Raw genomic sequence first — 18,442 nt, forward strand, 5'->3', positions numbered from 1 at the left:
AAATAGTACTTTTGTATTGAAAATAGATTCGAATTGTTTTTTGTTGTGAAGAGATTAGAAGAGTATTAATTAGGCATAATGAAACTTCTAATCCTACTATTTTTGGGGAGGATGGGGAATAATGGCTTCGACTCTTATCCAATTTAGTCTAATCTTCTGTACTAAACAACATTAAGTGATAGAACCTTTTTCCTTCTATTCATTGCATTTGAAATTTGAGATATTTTTTCAGTATGCTTAAAATACGAATAAAAAATTGTACGCTATATATAATCATATAAATTATGAAAATTTTGTTTGTCAAATATACCCAAATGTGGTGTACCTCGTCCTCCCTTACTCGTACTAAAATGGTACAACAAATTAAATCCACGTGGTGTGGTGGTTGAATAGGCCCAGCAGATTAAATTGGACTTCATCGATGTCTACAAGGTGGAGATATAAAAAAGTTATATGGATAAAAGCTGAAACATGATAAACGTTGTAGATATGGAGCTGGCTATAGGGCAAGCAAAAAAAAAATTAATAATATAAAAAGTAAGCTATTTAGTAATGGTATAACGATATTCTTATTCACTTATAACTAAGAAACTTTATGTTTGATTTTCATCAAAAACAAATTTGAACCACATTATTGCTAGTCTATTATGAAATGCCACTCTTTCTTCTTTGTATAGATATGTCGTTTGTCCAAAAAATTATATATATATATATATATATAAAGTAAAAATAACAATTAAAATAATTCATTAAACTCAGTCGTTGAACTTAATCAATGATCTAAAATAATCATCAAATTTTATCAAGTTAAATAATATAATACTTATTTATTTCTATATTTTAGAATCTTCAAAATTAAAATAATAATAAAAAAAGAATACCATAAAATATTTACATATATGTTATTTTTCCATAAAATGAAGAACGATGGGCACTAGGCTTGGGACCCACGCACAGCCCCTCCTCCGTCATCGAGGGACAAGGATTGTATGCCTCCATTTTCGATGCCCTCTTCGTGCTCTCTTGTTTTGTGTGATCACGGTTAAGTCACGTCAACATTTTATATTATTTTTTTATAGATATAATAAAACAAAAATGTATAGTAATATAAAATGTTGACGTAGTTTAACCGTGACCACAGAAACAGAAGAGCATGAGAAGGATATTGAAAATGGAGGGTAGACAATCCTTGTCCGTCATCGAGACAAAAAAAACACTTATATAAATCGTATACACTTGTAACCGGTATTATTATAATTCTATCACTAAATAATTAATAAAATATTATATTATTTGATCAAAATGTGATTCGCATTCAAATGCCCTTTTTGCTGTTCTTGGACATGTTCAAAACATGTGAATACTCTAAAGTCGCATTAGTTAATCATTTTAATCATTGTACATGTTTCCACCGACTCTGCAGCCAGCTGGCATGGAACCGGATGGGAGGGTCTGCAAATTAATTTTCTAGGGCTTGGTGGGTTGGTGCAGGGGAGAGAATGGAGGGATAAGGGAGGAAGGAGGAGAGAAGGGAGAGTGGTGCAGGTTGTACAAGAGAGAAGGGAGGGAAGGGGTACGGGTTGCAGAAGAGAGAAGGGAGGGAGAGGGTGCTCGGGGAGGTAGAAGACGGGTTTTTTGTTTTTTTTTTGAATTTTGAAATTTTTTTTTTACTCATTCTCCAAAAAAAAAAAAAAAACACATGAACCTTTTAATGACACGTGGCGTTCAGTCATTGTACACATAGACGCCACATCATCAGTTAACGACAAACTTAACAGTTTAACTAACATATGTATGAGATTGTTCCAAAATTAACACTTTAATATGACTGTGACAAAAAAACATGATGTAATAAATATTAAAAACGACGAAACATGAGAGTAGTAAACTGATATTTACCCATAAAAAAATATAAATCATAGATTCAAATAATTACTGTCACCTGAATAGAGATTAAGAGTGATAAATAATCACCGAACAGCCTCTTAATTAAATTACAAAAAATAAATACAAACAACAAAACCTTATCCCACTAAGTGTGATCGGCTGCATGAATCGTAAAATGCCACTACACTCGTTTTTGAGCCACGTCTTCTGACAAAACATAAATCACTGGAAAATATAAACCAAAACTGATGTAGTGGCCAATCCCACTAAATTTAACTATCCTTCTATTCCTAGCATGAAAAAAGTAGGCGACTAGATTAACATCCTCACAGCAGACTTGATGGCAAGTAGCTCCTCTTCCCCGACTTTCTTCCACGCCCCGCCTATCATGAGATGTCCGTCGACATCTTCTGGTGATAGAACATCCTCACCTTCCGATGTCGCCCTCATCTTCTTAACACATGGGTTATCTAGTAGCTGCATTTCGGAACTAGGTCTCTTGACGCTGCATTGGTTCAACTCCCACAACTCTTTTCTTCCTAGTAATTCAGGAACCTTTTCCGGGACATTGTTAACGTCCAGAACAGGAAGGCAGCCGGAAGGCCCTACAGCTCGAGGCAACATTCCTATTGGACACGGGTTCCATGATTTTGCCAGAACCCATCTGTTAGTGTTTCCGACATCATCATCTGCGGCCTTAACTGCTTTGCTCTTCCTTATGCGACGCTTAATCAGCTCTAGCTTCTCTGCCGCACGACTTATAGATTCTTCTTGCTTCTTCAATTGATTAGTTGAGTTTATACGAACAGCTTCTTCTTCAGTACCATCCGAATTTGATGAAACAAACGAAGAGAGTTTGTACAGTTTTCCCACTAGGAAGCTGTCCCCTGTCAGCCGTGCAAGATGGGCGGCAGAATCCATGAGCTTTTTATTAGCAGAAGCTGATACAATAAGACATTTACGTAGGAGTTCCATCAGAATTGCTTTTGAGATAGTTTTTTCTGCTGAAGAAACTTTGATTACTACTGCAGAGTCTTTTTCTTGGCGAGGCTTTAATACTTCGAAATTTCCAACGAGCCAAGTAAACAGAGAAGAGAGGTGTTCAACTTGGAGTATCTCTGCCCCACGGTCTGATGATGCGTGAAACCGTCCTGGACAAATACATAAACTTAGCAACCAAGATAACAGCATTTGGATTAAAAAGCAACCTAATTACCCTGTAAAATATATTTTGAATCTATACACAACCTCAGCATAAGAATAGGTCACAGTATTACCCGTCTCATATATCACTGCTTCCTGAGTCTCAATCTTATCAAGAACTGCATTCAGAAGAGCCAGAAGCAACTCCGGTTCCTTGTTTAAAATTTTTGTTATCACAAGCTTCCACTCATTCATCGAAATAAGTAGTCTTGGGCCAGTTTGGGTGTTTACTGGAAGGTCTGGGGAGTCTGGGGAATTTATAGCCTCCAACAAGAACTCCAACAGTACAGAAACCACCTCTGAGGAGAAGGAGGAATACATCCCAATAAGACTTTTCAATATCCTTGTAAGGTCTTTTTTTGAACCTGGATATGAAGTACCTCAATTAATAACCATACTTACAAAACATCAATGTGTTCAAAAGACATCCTTCAAAAATAAGATGACAGATTGGGATTGCTCTCAACTTGCCCAATCGATGGAGAAATAATGTTTCATTAATCATGGGCATCGGATCAGAATTAAGATGGCCGTGAGCATACTATAAGAGAGAGCAAGTGAGGAACATTTTCTGAACATTTTAATCAACAATACGAATAAGACATGCAAGTATAAAAAGAGAAATATGCAGGTGTAGCACTACAAATAAAAAATGTTAAATCAAACCCAAAACAAGACATACAGATGGACTACATGGAGATGTCTCAGTACAGAGAATACATCGTACACAAGATACATGCCGATAATGACTTCTTTACAACAGCTTAGCTATGTAAATTCCATTTCCTAGGAACACAACGTAACAATCAACGGTTTTCTGACCTTCCCATGTGATTGCGAGATAGCTTGCTGATTGAAATACAAACCATGATAATCCATTCCCATTCCATCATAATGTATATTTTCCAAAACAAACAAAACAATAAAAATAACAGTAAAAAAAACTCTGAATATGCATTTCAGCATTGGAGAAAAATACAGATTCGTAATTTTACGTACATTTTATATTCTAACCAGACAAACAGGAAATATCCCCAAGAGACAAAAACATCACAATCCCTACAAAATGTAGCTGCAAGTAACATGAAAAGATATATATGGTGCAACGCGTATTTGCTCTCAATCCAAAAGCATTGGAAAAAATTGTATCCGATATATATACCAGAGATTTAGGCACTATTATCAATATAACTTGAAGAAAAGAAATTTCCATACCACGCTTTTTCTTGACTTTTGAAGAATGGGGCTGAGGAGTCTCCTTAACTCTTAAGCAGAAGGCCAATTCATGGAATTTAGACCTAGTTTCATTTCTGATCTCAGCAGTTTCATTACCATGAAATGGAATTTTCTTCTTCTGAGGCTCCCAGTAATAACACTTTAACCAATCAAGGGCCTAAAAACACCAACCATAGATAATGTTTAACTTCTCAAATTTAAAGCAAGTCATCCTCTTCATAACTCGTATATAATCATTGAAGTATTTCAGTAGGAAAAAAAAGGTAAAAGGAACAAATTGTCATAAACTAAAATGAACTTGTAACCTTTTTATCATAAAAAATAACTTAGTAATATCTGGTGATTAAGAGACTAACCATAAAGGGTTTGTTTTCAGAAACAAGTTTAATCTTCCCTATTCTTTTCTTCTCTTTTTGGGTCAATTAATCTTTCCCTATTCAAGATCTGAAGGTTCTACCCCACGAAAGTGACTAGAAACATAGAGAGATAATAATATCATTTTGGTACGATCGAAATGCAGAATATGATGTTTTTCCAGCCAAAATAGGCTGGAATAACGTCAAGTGCAGAAAACCTGAAATAAGAATCTAGTCTCATCAGAAAATATTTCCCCTAAGTTTATATGGAAAAAGAATGCCGGTTTTCACAACTTAATAGAATTCAGAAATATTATCAATAAAACCAACATTCTGTGCAGCACCCACAAGTAGTTAAATCAACCATCAAAGGAAGTCTTACTAGGATTCCTTTATAATTATTCATCAACAAATAAACAAGATTAGTGGAACATAAAATCTAAAGATTATGATTAAGCATTTGAAGAATTCGAAGGTGGAATTTTTTTAATATACCAAGCATGATATGTACCTTAAGTGAACCAGTACGAACAACGACAAGTGTGGGAAGTTCGCGGTGAGATCCCTCTGAAAATTAAAGCAATAAAAAAGTAAAAAAAAAGAAAAAAAAAGATCAATGTGCAGTATCATGAGTGTTTAAAAATTACTTTAAATAGCAAAAGCCCTGTGCGCAAGGTAGGCATAAGTCGAATGGGCATGGTTGGTTATCCAACAGAACGGCCTACAGGCTTAACCAACTAACAAAAGATTGCAAAATAAAAGTTGGAGCTGCTCACCATGACGAATATCAATCAGTGTACGTGGAATGCCGATTGCATCCGCAGCCACAGCAATTGAAACCTCAGTTTTTTTCCGTGTCTTCTCAACCACACCATTCACAAGCCTTCAGAAACAAGACAACACGTGTGAAGGTGATTTATTTATGTAGCATCACATGCAACAATGATAAACAGAAAAAAGGAGGCAGAAATAAATATGAGCTTAAACATTATTCCCCTATGACTGAATTTCTCCGTTCTGTCTAACCATGAAAACCTCAAAAACTGTGTTGATATATCAGTTTTGTGATGGAAAAAACTTTAAAAAAATCTGCATGCTATACTTACAAGAACCCATAGCACAAGATATTTTAAATTGAAGATAACAAGCAGTGAATACGTATCAAGAAAAATTCCTAACCAAATTCCGGATGCTTAAGGACTCTGACAGATGACTGGTACTAAGAATATATACATCTACAAGAATTTAGTCAAAAGTTTTCTGCTAAAAACTTATTGAGTGACACGGTTCCAGGTATAGCTTAAACTGTATTGTAGCTGGGATAAGTCAAAGGCTATGCAATATTTGTAGAAACATGAAAAAAGACAACACTTGATGCAACTAGCTTATGTATCTTACTAATTTTTTGCTCAGTTACATGTTTAACATGCTTGCTGCCCATACATGGAACGAAGTAGTCTACCTCTCAGTTAAACCTACTACAACCTACCTCCCAAAGAGAGAGCGAAAGAGTGTGTGTGTGTGTTTATTCAGCAGTATCGCTGATCAAGGATCATAAAGGTCGTACCCAGTGCACAAGGCTCCCGCTTTACGCAGGGTCTGGGAGAGGTGAATGTCGGCTAGCCTTACCCCCATTTATGGAGAGGCTACTCCCAAGTCTCGAACCCGAGACCTACCGCTCATGGGCGAAGGCACTTGCCATCGCACCAAGTGCGACCTCTATAGCTGATCAAGGATCATGTTTTTACTAATTATTGCACTGTGCTTATTAGGACTGTACTAAGCTATGCATTCATACATCAGAAAATGATAAGGATTAAAGAAAAGAATGGAGAGATTTAATAGCACAAAATTAAAGGAACCTCACCTCATGATTGCCATACAGTATAACATAGCCAGCATTTCCTCTGAGAGCGAAACATCATTTGATTGAGCTGTTCTGCAATTATCTAAAGCATCATTTGACTGGTCCTTTCTATAAGTCAAAAACACATACACGAAGTTGGCAAAGTAGGACAATCTTTTGAAGAAATTCAAAACAATATATGAGATAGATATACAAACAAAACGACAAAGCAAACAGCATTTAGCATGAAGTATCTCCTCCCCCATCCCCACCCCCACTGGGTAAAAAAGGATATAAGAAGTTGATCCAAACAGGCGCAGAGGAGTTGGGAGTAAAAGGTACCTAAAGTGAGGATCTTTTTGCTGAATTTCAATAATTGATGCTGTAACTTCAATCACAATAGGAAGACAGCCTCTGCTTCTCCATGTTGATATCTGCAAACAACAATTCAAACATCAAAAGAATTTATGTCAATGCCAGAAACCTCCAAAAAAATTCAATAAGAAGGAAAAACCTCTTCAAAAAAATAATTGTGTTCATTATTTTCAAAATCATAGCAATGATTCACAAGATTCAAACAGATTCAACAATACACTAAGAATTTCATTATGAGCCCGCCAAAACAATTATTTCCTTTACTACTAGAGAGACAAACAAAACAACAAGGCAAATCCACATGAAATTTCTAACATAACATTATCTTTGAAAAACATTCCATGGTAAGCAAAATGAAAACATGAAGTTGGGTTTCTCTTACTCTTCTCAAAGCGGAGGCCACAAAATCAGGTGAATTAGAAAAGAGAGATTCTTCAACAAAAAGCCATTCATCCCAGCTCAACCAGGGAACCAATTTGTAGCTGTACGATGATGATGATGACAACGATGATATACCCAGCTCCTCATTATCTCTTGATTCTTCCGTAAACCCTAAAAGTTCCTCCATTATAACTCTTCCACCCGCTCTACACAACTAATAACAAAAAAAAAGTACAAATGAGAGAACAATAATAGGAAATTTTATACGAAATACAAAATAAATTCCTAGATTAAAACTCAAAAGAGGTAGCTATAATTCTGAGCTCTGATGCATGATACTTTACATTCTCTATCCTATTTAAAGCACATAATATTAGAAATTCAGCCCCAACTGAAGTATTAACATGATTGTCCAATTCTTTTGGTTTTATATGCACTACTTAAAACTGCTATTGCTACTGCAGCTCTGGATCAATCCAAAAGCCCTAATGCTTGAATAAAACTGACAAGCTACCTTAAAAGAAAAGGACAGCTTTATATATCTTTCAGTTACCATGTTCAATCAAAACTCAGGCACCACTAACTTCAATAATAACCCAACATAAAACCAACAACACAACAAACCATCTCTAGTTTCACTTGTGATTGATTATGATATAATAGCGCACCATATAAACAAAAGAAGGGGATGGCAGAAAAGATGATAATTAACACCAAGAGTACAGCTGCCCACATTAGGCCAAAGTAGATGTCAGCACAGTTTCCTAGCTAACAAGGTAGCACAAGAATAATTACAATCATGAAATAAACATTGATGTCTTAGAGATAACTGTTTCTTCATTTTCTCAATTCACCCTAAAATAAACGAAATCAAAATATTGAGACCTTACACATCGTCATTGTCAGATTTCTAAACTAAACCAACGTGAAGAACTTCATCCTTCATGCGGAGGACATTTATTCCAACACATTCATAATATCATGTATGGACACAAAAAATGAGAACTTTTGTCTATCAATTAGACTTTTGACCACCCTCTCGTCCCAAACTAGAAGGCACTCGATCGACTGACCCTAAAGGATATCCCAAGTTATAACTATGAAAGTAAAGCACATCCGGAAAAAGGGTAGGAAAAAAAGAGAGAGAAGCCAATCTCAACATTTAACATACTCTATAACCGTTTAACGAATAATTGTGCACAGTATGCCATGTCAAATGAAAAAAAGTAAGAAACATTGGTAGCATTTTCTCAGTCCTCCAACTTCATCCCCACCAAAATTATGCTATCATTAAGGATTACATAGGAGGTTGGAGTTAGGCTCTGGGAGCTTGTTCAACTTCAGCTCACCCACTACAAACCCATTTCAAAATTCACACCCAATGCAAAAAAAATCACTCCTATCAAATCCAAGTACCATTTTTTTCACTCTCTAGGATTCAAATTCATATTTTTTTTCTGCAAAAACTGCAAAAACTGCAAAACTATCCACACACACAAAAATAATAATAATAATAATTTTCCTTAATACCAATCAAGAAAAAAGAAAGATTCCAAATTTAACACTCAAATTGACAGAACAAGTATGAGCTTATTCAGTATGAAATACAGGGAATACCAGAACTAGCGACGGAAAAATTGTTCTAGAAAATCCAAATTTACCAACTCACCAGCCAACTCGGCCGCCAGAAGCCCAGACAAACACTGTTACCGGCTTGGAAACGGCTGAGGAGCGGCTTGGAAAAAGGTTGAAGCGACGGCGGCTGGGAAAAAGGTTGCAGCGACGGGAGGAAGAAGGTAAAACTAAAAAAGTTAAGAGAGGTTTTTCGGGGTTCCGGAACTCCAACTCACTTATGTCAGTGGTGTTCCCCGCCAATAGGAATTAGACACCTGGATTATTTATTCTATAAAAGAAGAGAAATTCTATTAATACAAACAATCTTCTAAATCCTTGAGAATTCTTACAAAATATTTATTTTTGAATTTACATAATCACCCATGTGCTACAATTCTAACTTCAGCACCTCAACATATTTCCAACCTTGGAGCGGCGGGGAGAGAAGGGGAAGCGTGAGTGGGGCGGTTTGTCTATTTTCTTTTCTACTTTTTTTATATTCTTTATTACATATTTGTTGAAAAAAAATTGAAGAATGGGTTGCTAGACAATCAATTTTGGGCGTGCTTAGAAAATTTTTGACAAAAAATTAACAGAATTGGACGTGGCACATTAGGACCAAAATTAAAATCTCCGTGGCCAATTCAAACATTTTCTCTAAGTGAGGTATAAAGATGTTTTATTTTATTTATTTATTTATTTTCAGAAATCCCTCATAAGTTTATTAAAAATTTCGCCCAACTTCTAACGAAAGTACTTTTATAAAAGTTGCTTTAAGAGTCATAAATGTTTCCAAATTTAACAGGCTTTGGAGTGAAGAGTGAAGATTCTCGCCGGATCCTCTTTGTGAAGGTCTCGGGGATTCTCAAATCACATCCGTTCATCGTACATCGTATGGTAAGAAATTATTGTAAATTTTTTTAAAAAGTTGAATATAAACAGTACTTGACGAAAACTGACTGTACGATATACGATTAACGAATGTGATTGGAGGATCCGGCGACGACCCTCTCTGGGGAGTGAACCATTTTTTTTTAAGTAAATATTATTAAATTCGAATATAAACGTTTACATCAAAACTTAAAGAGTATTGACCAATCAGTCCGGTTCGGCTTGGGAGTAAACCATTAAATGGGCTCATTTTAGCCCAATTGGAGGGCCCAACAGTATCAATACACTTGTCGCTCCGCCTCACTCCTCGATCTCGCGGGAACAGAAAACGCTCGCGCTGTACCCGTTTTTTGAAAAGTTGCGAAACGGTTTACTTCTTCAAATAATCAGCTGCTCCTGCAGTGGTACAGTATCTTTCTCTCCCTCTTTCGACTAAAGTTTGAATTTTTATCAGTTCCTTGGTTGTTGATGAATCTAGGGATTTCTGCAATTGTTTAATTTACTTGTTTTTAGGGTTTTGCGTTGCCTTGACTGAATTTGGGTTAGAGAATTGCTGGAAAAAAGCACTTTTTTTCTTAAGTTATTGAAAATTGTTTGGGTTGTTTATAGCAATGGTTTATGATCGGTTTAATTGGAGACGTTTTAAATGTAATTTGAAAGTTTTAATTGACCGAAAAGGTTGAATTTTTTTTATGTTTTGGTTTCTCCAATTGCAGTTTAATTTCTTGGATTTGTTTTTGTTAGTCTGTATAAAAGGAGACTGTTTTTTTTTTTTTTTAATTAATTTTATCTTAAATCCTGACAGCTCAATTGATAGGGGAATTGGGAAATCGGTGGGAAGAGTTAAAGTGAAGCTTAGGACTTCGAGAACAATGGATTCTCAGCCTACTTCTTCTGATGCATACACACAAAGTGATACAGGTAAGAGTGGCCAACAAGTTGGTTTGGAAAGACAAGGTGTGGTTTCTGAGAAAATGGAGGATGGTGCCAAATTCATTGCATGAAATAAACGTTGGTGCTTCTGGGAATGCGTCGAAGAAAACTGGGAGTATAAAGATTAAAACATCAAAGGAGTTGGGGTCTAGTGTCAACCACAGTACTGATCCTGTTCCTGCACGGACTGAGAGTCCACATAAAAGAGAATCAGAGATGGCTGGTCAAGATTCTCGTTATAACAAGCAAGAATTAGGAACTCTATTGATAAGATTATTCAATAGTTGTTTGTTTATGTTTGTTCGACTCTTGTCAGATACACATTGCACAAAAATTTGAACTGAAGTCTTGAACAATGCCTTTTCTTTTTCTTGGTATTTTTTTTTTTGTGTGCTCCATTTCATGTCTCTGAGGTTCGATTTCCGACTACAGTTTGGATCTTATGAAGCGGGTGAAGAAGAATTTCACCAAGTATTGGACTGCAGCCGGGTTGTGTAATGGACAACCAAGAGGAACTAATGGTGAGTGTTTTACAGCTTCGCCTTTTCCCCTTGTTGATACATTTTAATCTTCACTTTTATAGCGCGATGCTAGAAAAGCTTTTCTTATGTTTTGAGATTTCTTCCGTTTTCAGAAGGCATCATAAAGCGGATTGCTTATGTGCTATCTGTGTTTTAAAGCGCCGTAGAAGGGAGCGTGAGGAGAATGATCGAATTGCGAAGAGCCATGGAGCTAGTGATAATAGTCTTGCTCAAGAACTCAAGCAGGGGGTAAACTGGAAGTTTCAAACTTTTAGCCAATGGGTTTATTCAGAAAATGATTTTAAAGTGGGTTTTCCCCTTGAATTCCTGCAATCAGATGCATTGCTAAGTACGTAATCAAGTAAATTAATAAATACATAAAGACTTTGTGAGAAATTTTAGGAGATGTCATGAACGAACTAGTAAAATCTTCGTTCAAAAAAAAAAAATTGCAATTTTGATTCAGCGTTAAAGTTTACAGATCCAATGTACTCAATGGAGGGTGTTTTCATTTGCATACAGTATTGAAATTAGGAAGAGTAACAGGAATTCGAAATTAGGAAGAGTAACATGATAACAGGAATTCTTATTACCTATTATTTATGTATTTATTTTCATTATTACGAAGCTGCTGCTGCTAATGCTACTATTATTTATGTATTTATTACTTTTGAATCTCCTTTTGGTTAATAAAATTGATCTCTCATTAGGAATCTTCACTTGCGGAAAGTCCTGGTGGGAATTCATCTTCGGATATGGATGGATCATTGGAGCCCAATATAGATGCGGAGGTAGAAGAAAAAGGAGAGGATACGAAAATGGTGGTATCCAAGCAGCAGTATGGTCCGTCAGGGGATAAGCAAGAGGATGATGAGGGGAATGAGGAGGAAGATAGTGACACAGAGATGAAAGACGAAGATGATGGTGAAGCACTAGAGCAGTTTGAGAAGGCAAGAGAAGAGCCGAATAAGCAATTGCTACCAATAACAGCTGATGCTTCCGCCGGAGTCCAAACTGATACAAAGAGAATACATTGGTGCAGCATGAGGAAGGAATTGTAGTCGATACAACCTAAGGTATAACATTTTTGTTTCTTTGGCATCAACCATGTGTTGATTTTACTTAAGGTTTAATTTATTTACAATATATACAAAAGAAAAAAGAGGAGTCTAACTGTTGAGTTTAACAAAACTTGCTTCTGCAAAAGGAGAGCATTCTAACTCTTGTTTTTCAGGAGGTTTGAAATTTGCATCTGAAATTTAGTCAATTTCGAAGCTGTATATAAAAATTTACTCATTTATTGGCCGGATTCAGTTGCAGGAATCGCAAGAAAGGCAAAAGAAAGTTAAAGCATATGAAAGCCTGCAGTTTGAAAATCCCAAGCTTTTGGATCTATGTGGGACTCTCTTCCCTAACAATAGTAAGTCTATCTGCCACTCAATAGTACGGTTTGGTGGTATTCCTCTTCATGCGGCTATTAACATGCTCATGAAGTAAGTCCCTGTCTTTTGGGCATATGAGGTAACTGAAATATCCCTGTGCACGCATGCTTGGGCAGTGCAGTTTTAGTTGTTACTGATGCGTAATGAAAAATCGAGCAAAGGATGGAAACTCAGCTATGGTGACAAATGTTCTAGATAGTTGTCTTCCAGTTCCAGTCATTCTCTACTTTCTTTCCAGTTATGTTTGTGAAGTAATAGCTCGAGATTTTTCGATTGCATATTCTTCGTTGACCGAAAGGAAAAGGATTGTGGTTCTTGCCTATGAGGGTGACCCAATAGCAAGCCAGAGACCTGTTAATTTGCCAATAATGCAGCAGCAGCAAGAGGTGCTAAATTGGCCGTGTTAAGGAGCATCTCGAAATCTTGTATCCATTGTATATATACTTACCTGACATCGTTTTGGCACTCTAGGACGGTGAGGGAAAGCTCGTGCTTGCGGTTGTTTAATCCCGTGTAATTGTGGCGAGTGGTGCTAGTAAAGTACTTGAAGTAGTACCAGAATTCTTTTTATTTTACTTTGCAGGGAGGGGAGATTCAAATTCCGGATCTCTTTCGATGACTAATGTTGTGTACGATTTTCATAATAACATAGTCTGAATTCTCACTAGGTTAATTTAAACGAATTACGTGCAGAGTGCACTGCTATAGTCAACTTAGTTTCGCTTACGGTCATCAGATCCAAGCCGATGGAGATGGTGTTTTTGGTTTAGTCCGTTTTGAAGTGTACTCTTGCCTTCGGTGCTCCGAAAAAATGGCGGCATTAGTATTGGCAATGAGGCAATCCTTAGTTTGGAAAATAAAACATCGTTTACATGGTCATCGATTTACAACCATTAACTTGACATCTACTGCTTAAAAAATGCTTGCGTGTTCATGAACTTTTTGAGATATTTGGATCGACAATTACTGCACCGTGGGAGTGTGTAAATTGGCGCCCGGTGTTAACCCGGAAAGTTGAATCAACAAACATCCACTGTAGGATTACCGTCGGCTTTGGTGCAGTCGCGGGCGAGAGTCCCATGAACTGGTGCAAACATGGAACGTTTACCCTTAATGCAAACCCCGAAGACACGTCTTCTCTTAAGAGTCCACAGAAGTCCACCGCAAGCATCAGACAGACTTGCCGTCTTCATCTCATGGCAAATCGTACTTCACTTGTCCAAGGTACAGACCACAAGCAGGCGCCATGGGACTAGCAGCAGTCACCGTCTTTGCATTCAAGATCCTCTCAACTGTAAATTCCATTTCATTAGGACAGAACAAGGGGTTAGATCATTACAAGAGAAGGATCAAACTGCAAAGAATAAAAAACATGGAAGAATCGATGCTGCCCACCATCAGGTATTCTTAAATCTCCGGTGCCAACGCATTTGAGTACACCAACAAGCAGTCTAACCTGCATAAATCTCGACAATCTCAGTGAACAGATTGTAACCGCTTGAACTGGAGGTAGATAGACTATAAACGGTTCTATAGAACTCATGACAGAGTGCTAATTAAAGAGGGCACAACGCATTTACACGAGAGGTTTACAACGTGAAAATTTTGAAAACTCAGAAACGAGAAGAAAAAATTTCAAGTCAATGTAAACAAAAACAGTATTAATATGTATACTGCAACTGAATCCCTGTTCATTTTCACCGAAGTTCCTGATGATATATTTGTTAAGTTATTTTACGGGGGATGGTGGTATAGTCATTAGGGACCTGAACACCAAAATACTTTTAAACTAGCAAAGTACACACTCAAAAAGTAACAAAAACAGTGCAATCTCGAGAAACATTACCCTCTCCCTGTGAACAGAAATCAAGATCACATAAACAGCAGGTGTTAATAAAAACAAATTAGAAAAAGACGTTTAGGAAGAAGGAACATTTATATTTAAACAGCAAGTTAACATTGTGTACAGTTACATAATTTTAGAGCATTAGTCATTTGTCCTTAAAATATATATATATATGTGTGTGTGCGTGTGTGTGTGTGTGTATTTACAGAGCATCCAACACATACGGGAAATAAAAGGAAATAATATGCAAGAGGTTTAGGAAGAAGAGCTCAACCTGGTGGTACAGAAAAGAACGTGCTCGCGCGGTTACCACAAAGCAACGGTGCTTTTTTCTCATGCCAAATCCTAGTCCTCCATTGAAACTAGAGGATGTATCAGTCTCAGATTTGTTAGCGTGGGCATGAGGATCTTCCTCCACTAAATTGTTTTGTTTCCTCTCCATTATTGATGGAAAATAAGGACTTGACACTACCTCAGAAACATTAAGTTCATCCAACGTTCTGATCGGCGATTTTGCCTATAGATAACATAATTTGAAAACATTAAATTAGAAATAGAAATCCGTATCACCTAATCAAGTCTTCAATGAGTTTAACTGTGGAGTACGGACATTTAGGACTGTTTCTATTCCAGTCTTGCCTATGATAGCAGGAACCAAAAACAACTTAAACTCGCAGATAAGTTCTTGCCAATCTTTTGGTGAACTTTAACTCACAGACGCTTCCTCAATCTCAATGAAGATTAAGAAAAGGAATATCTCAAGAGACAGTGGATACCAAAGACCATAAAGAGATGGGAATATAGTAGATGCTTCATCAACCAGATGCTTCCTCAACCAATAAAGATACATCTCATAGTACACACTTTTTTTTTGGGTTGAAAAGAAACAAAACCCTCAATATAATATCAGTGTCAAAAGCAAACAAGGCAAGGGGAAGAACATTAAATCCAAGCTAATTAGGAGGTGAGGAACAACCTGACAACCCGCTGCCCTAAAGGAACTAAAATCATGATGTCCAACCAAAACTTTGCATGCTTCCTGCATCAATTTGAATCAAAGAAATTGCATTAGACCGAAAATTAATGACCAGATATATTTAGAGCAAACATAATATTTGGAAAACTGCTAAGGAACCTGCATAGCACAAAGATCCAGCTCGTTGGGTACATGCCATGCGCGGTCTTTTTCAAAGGTTGGCAAAGGCTCTGGTCCAAACAGAAGACGGTAGAAATACCTGAAGAAATTTAAACGAAGCCAGTAAAACAATAAATCATGTATAGTTCTAGTCACTGAATTTAATTATACATGAATCAGGCCTAACTACATTATTCTGACACAATCCAAAACAATACTGCTATGTTAAACATTCTAACCGCAATTAGCGTACAGTAACCCAACCATTGGAAGGTTATGATCAATTCTACAGAAGTTTCATTGGTGGATACCACCGTACTATGTGAAATGACAGATAGCTGCAATCTAGTTTACATTTGCCAGACTAATTTGAATGTTCTTCCATCTAGTCAAATAAGCATGGAAAAATCTACATGCATACTGTTACTAACATATATATGAGTCCCCAGAAATAAGACTGCATTTGTTTTCTACATAATTGAGATTCATGAGTACCTACGTGCGCTCTTGGGCTTTATATCGAGCATGAAAATCAGCTGGAACACTTTGAACATCTATCACCATTACATCACCTTCATTCTTCTGATGGAACAAAAACAAAGTGTCAGGATCTCCTCATTAGACCAAAACTATAAAGTATCAATTGGCTCTGGTTTCAAATCCGCAATCCACATATACAGTCAAACTAAGTCTCCAAAATGATATTTTTGTGATTCGAACAATTAAAAGAAAGCACACCTGTAAGAAATGATTCACAGCTCTTTTGACAACTGAAGGTTCATGGGGTTCTAACTGCATTTAAACACAAACAAAAGTAACTTTTATAGCAACGAGAACTGTTCAAATATGATATCTTTATAATTCTTTTACCACAAAGTACAAAGGAAATTTGAATTGGTTGAGTGTAGGTGCCTCTGTGTATGCAAGCAACAAATGTTTGTCTACCCACGCTGAATACCAACATAGGGCTATTAAAAGATAACACTTATCACCGACACACTTTCTTTAACTAAAAGGTCCTTGAAATTTGAGGGCAACCTCATGGGAATGAAACAGCTTCCATAACAGAACAACCAAGAATGCTAATTTAACTGCACTACTTCACTTCTCTTGTCCCATATTATATGCAGTGCATCAATGTTATAACATTTTATTTTTAAATGACATACCACTTCACCAGGCTTCCTTTTGCTTATGCGATTGACATCTACATGACAAACATTCGACAAGGCATGAACTCCTGCATCCTACAACAGCAAAAAGGAATACATCCACCCCATCTCCCAGTTAATATAATGCTTGCTAGAAATTAAAGACGACAAAGTGACACTTAATACTGTCACTCTTATACTTCTTCCGAGTTACGAAATAACAAGTCGAAGAAAACTAGTGTAGCAAATTCCAAGTACAACAAAGTCACAAGTAGACTTACAGTTCGACTGGAACAGAAAATTGAAACCGGCTGGCCAATAAATTTACGAAATGCCTCCTACAAAATTCAAAAAATCAACCAACCAACCACTTGATTTGCAACAAAATGAACATTTCGAACAATTCGTACACCGCAACTCAACGATCCCATGACGGAGGAAATGAAAGGACAATACAATTCAAAAGCAATGAAATTTTCATTGGTAACGAAAAAAAGACGTAGCATTTATCACTAAAATCTCAAATTTCACAGAAATCACCTCAAGGACTCCAACAACTGTGCGGCAATTGGACTGCTGCTGCGAGCCCGAAAAGCGAGTACCAATGTACTCGATTGCCAGTAGATACCGCTGGATTCGAGCCTGTTGGCTCATCCGTTGAGGTTGCTGTGATTCCTGATCGCCGTCGCTGAGATCGTCGGCGGTTTTGGAGACCTTTGGAGGCCTTTGGGGAGATTGGGAGCTACTGATGCTATCTAGTTCGAGTGGGTGCTTAAGATTTTCTGACATTGATTTTATCTTCGTAATTTCTTCGGCCCCAAACAGTGAATTGGGCTCTAGGGTTTTGGGATTGCAAAGTTTCGAACGTTGGGAAATCAGGGTTTAAGGGCTTTACCTTACCGTTTGAATGCAGGGTTGTACCAAACCCGACCCGCATTGTAAAAAAATTATAAATGCCAAAAAACCAAAGTAAAAAAAAAAGAAAACTAATGAAAAAGTGTAAAAATGTGGTTTTTCGTTAAAATAAACAGTACCGGGTGCTTTTCGTTAAAGTTCCCTAAAAAAAAATCCACTAAAGAGAGATGAGCACAGAAACTAAATGTACTTTCCGACCGTTCGAGCTGGTTGGCAGACTTGACAACTATCTAGCATGAAGCTCCATGGATAGGTTTGTCTATACACAACTCCTAGCCAACCAGCTCAATGGATAGGTTTGTCGACGGGAAAAAAAGTCTATGAAGAGATGTAAATGTTGTCAGGCACAGCTCTCGGCTAAAGTACTTTCCAACCACTCTTGGGCGAGCGGTGCGCACACCACTCAGTACAAGTCGACCTGGGAAACCATGCAGTTAGCTCTGAGCAAATATCACTTCTCTCCACGTGTTATATGGATAATGGAGAAATAGCTTGTAGGTCGTATCTACGTCTTCAGCCTATTAAATGATAGGGCAGTGAGAAAATTAAAGACCCAAGACCTTTGTGGCTCACTTAGGGCCTATACAAGATGGTAAAGTGTTATTCTAATCCACAACAAATGTATATCAAATCACTACAATTGACATAACCCATTTTTCTGGGTGAACCATTTAAATTATTTTGTTCATAATGTAGCTTTATATTCCAAG

The 18,442-nt window shown here is 36.9% G+C and overlaps 3 protein-coding genes and 1 long non-coding RNA gene across 5 annotated transcripts; 2 read left to right on the top strand and 2 right to left on the bottom strand.

Moving 5' to 3' along the window:
• Positions 1-1,881: 1,881 nt before the first annotated feature.
• On the bottom strand, positions 1,882-9,119 carry LOC126632609 (uncharacterized). 2 transcript variants are annotated; one of them, XM_050303039.1, is made up of 9 exons: positions 8,954-9,119; positions 7,286-7,498; positions 6,871-6,962; positions 6,550-6,621; positions 5,459-5,565; positions 5,194-5,249; positions 4,306-4,483; positions 3,165-3,455; positions 1,882-3,038 (listed from the first exon to the last, which is right to left on the bottom strand). In XM_050303039.1, the coding sequence occupies exons 2-9, from the start codon at positions 7,469-7,471 to the stop codon at positions 2,200-2,202; spliced, it is 1,821 nt and encodes a 606-aa protein (XP_050158996.1). In that variant the 5' UTR covers positions 7,472-7,498; positions 8,954-9,119; the 3' UTR covers positions 1,882-2,199. The 2 variants fall into 2 exon arrangements, with proteins under 2 accessions (XP_050158996.1, XP_050158995.1); XM_050303038.1 differs by having other exon boundaries at positions 6,550-6,657.
• A 959-nt stretch (positions 9,120-10,078) lies between these two features.
• On the top strand, positions 10,079-11,078 carry LOC126632620 (uncharacterized). The gene is made up of 2 exons (XR_007626780.1): positions 10,079-10,193; positions 10,595-11,078. It is a non-coding gene; the product is annotated as an uncharacterized LOC126632620 (long non-coding RNA).
• Positions 11,079-11,309: 231 nt separating this feature from the next.
• LOC126631525 (uncharacterized) lies at positions 11,310-13,358 on the top strand. The gene is made up of 3 exons (XM_050301642.1): positions 11,310-11,492; positions 11,954-12,319; positions 12,558-13,358. The coding sequence occupies exons 1-2, from the start codon at positions 11,310-11,312 to the stop codon at positions 12,302-12,304; spliced, it is 534 nt and encodes a 177-aa protein (XP_050157599.1). The 3' UTR covers positions 12,305-12,319; positions 12,558-13,358.
• A 153-nt stretch (positions 13,359-13,511) lies between these two features.
• On the bottom strand, positions 13,512-17,692 carry LOC126632617 (uncharacterized). The gene is made up of 10 exons (XM_050303063.1): positions 17,358-17,692; positions 17,099-17,155; positions 16,836-16,913; positions 16,405-16,458; positions 16,166-16,248; positions 15,667-15,766; positions 15,508-15,570; positions 14,806-15,048; positions 14,081-14,141; positions 13,512-13,977 (listed from the first exon to the last, which is right to left on the bottom strand). Exons 1-10 carry the CDS (start codon positions 17,604-17,606, stop codon positions 13,880-13,882), a joined length of 1,086 nt encoding a protein of 361 aa, XP_050159020.1. The 5' UTR covers positions 17,607-17,692; the 3' UTR covers positions 13,512-13,879.
• Positions 17,693-18,442: the final 750 nt, after the last annotated feature.

Source organism: Malus sylvestris, chromosome 8 (genome assembly GCF_916048215.2).
Source record: "Malus sylvestris chromosome 8, drMalSylv7.2, whole genome shotgun sequence".
In the NCBI taxonomy this organism is placed as follows: Eukaryota; Viridiplantae; Streptophyta; class Magnoliopsida; order Rosales; family Rosaceae; genus Malus; species Malus sylvestris.

Bases quoted from the DNA above. Each gene is read 5' to 3' on its own strand.
- LOC126632609 (XM_050303038.1), bottom strand. From the start codon at position 7,471: ATGGAGGAACTTTTAGGGTTTACGGAAGAATCAAGAGATAATGAGGAG. The intron at 6,658-6,870 runs GTACCTTTTACT...TTTGACTTATAG, and splicing joins CAAAAAGATCCTCACTTTAG to AAAGGACCAGTCAAATGATG. The intron at 3,039-3,164 runs GTAATACTGTGA...GTATTTGTCCAG, and splicing joins AGCAGTGATATATGAGACGG to GACGGTTTCACGCATCATCA.
- LOC126631525 (XM_050301642.1), top strand. From the start codon at position 11,310: ATGCTAGAAAAGCTTTTCTTATGTTTTGAGATTTCTTCCGTTTTCAGA. The intron at 11,493-11,953 runs GTAAACTGGAAG...ATCTCTCATTAG, and splicing joins CTCAAGAACTCAAGCAGGGG to GAATCTTCACTTGCGGAAAG.
- LOC126632617 (XM_050303063.1), bottom strand. From the start codon at position 17,606: ATGTCAGAAAATCTTAAGCACCCACTCGAACTAGATAGCATCAGTAGC. The intron at 16,914-17,098 runs GTAAGTCTACTT...TTGCTGTTGTAG, and splicing joins TTTTCTGTTCCAGTCGAACT to GATGCAGGAGTTCATGCCTT. The intron at 16,459-16,835 runs GTATGTCATTTA...GTTTAAATGCAG, and splicing joins AAAGGAAGCCTGGTGAAGTG to TTAGAACCCCATGAACCTTC.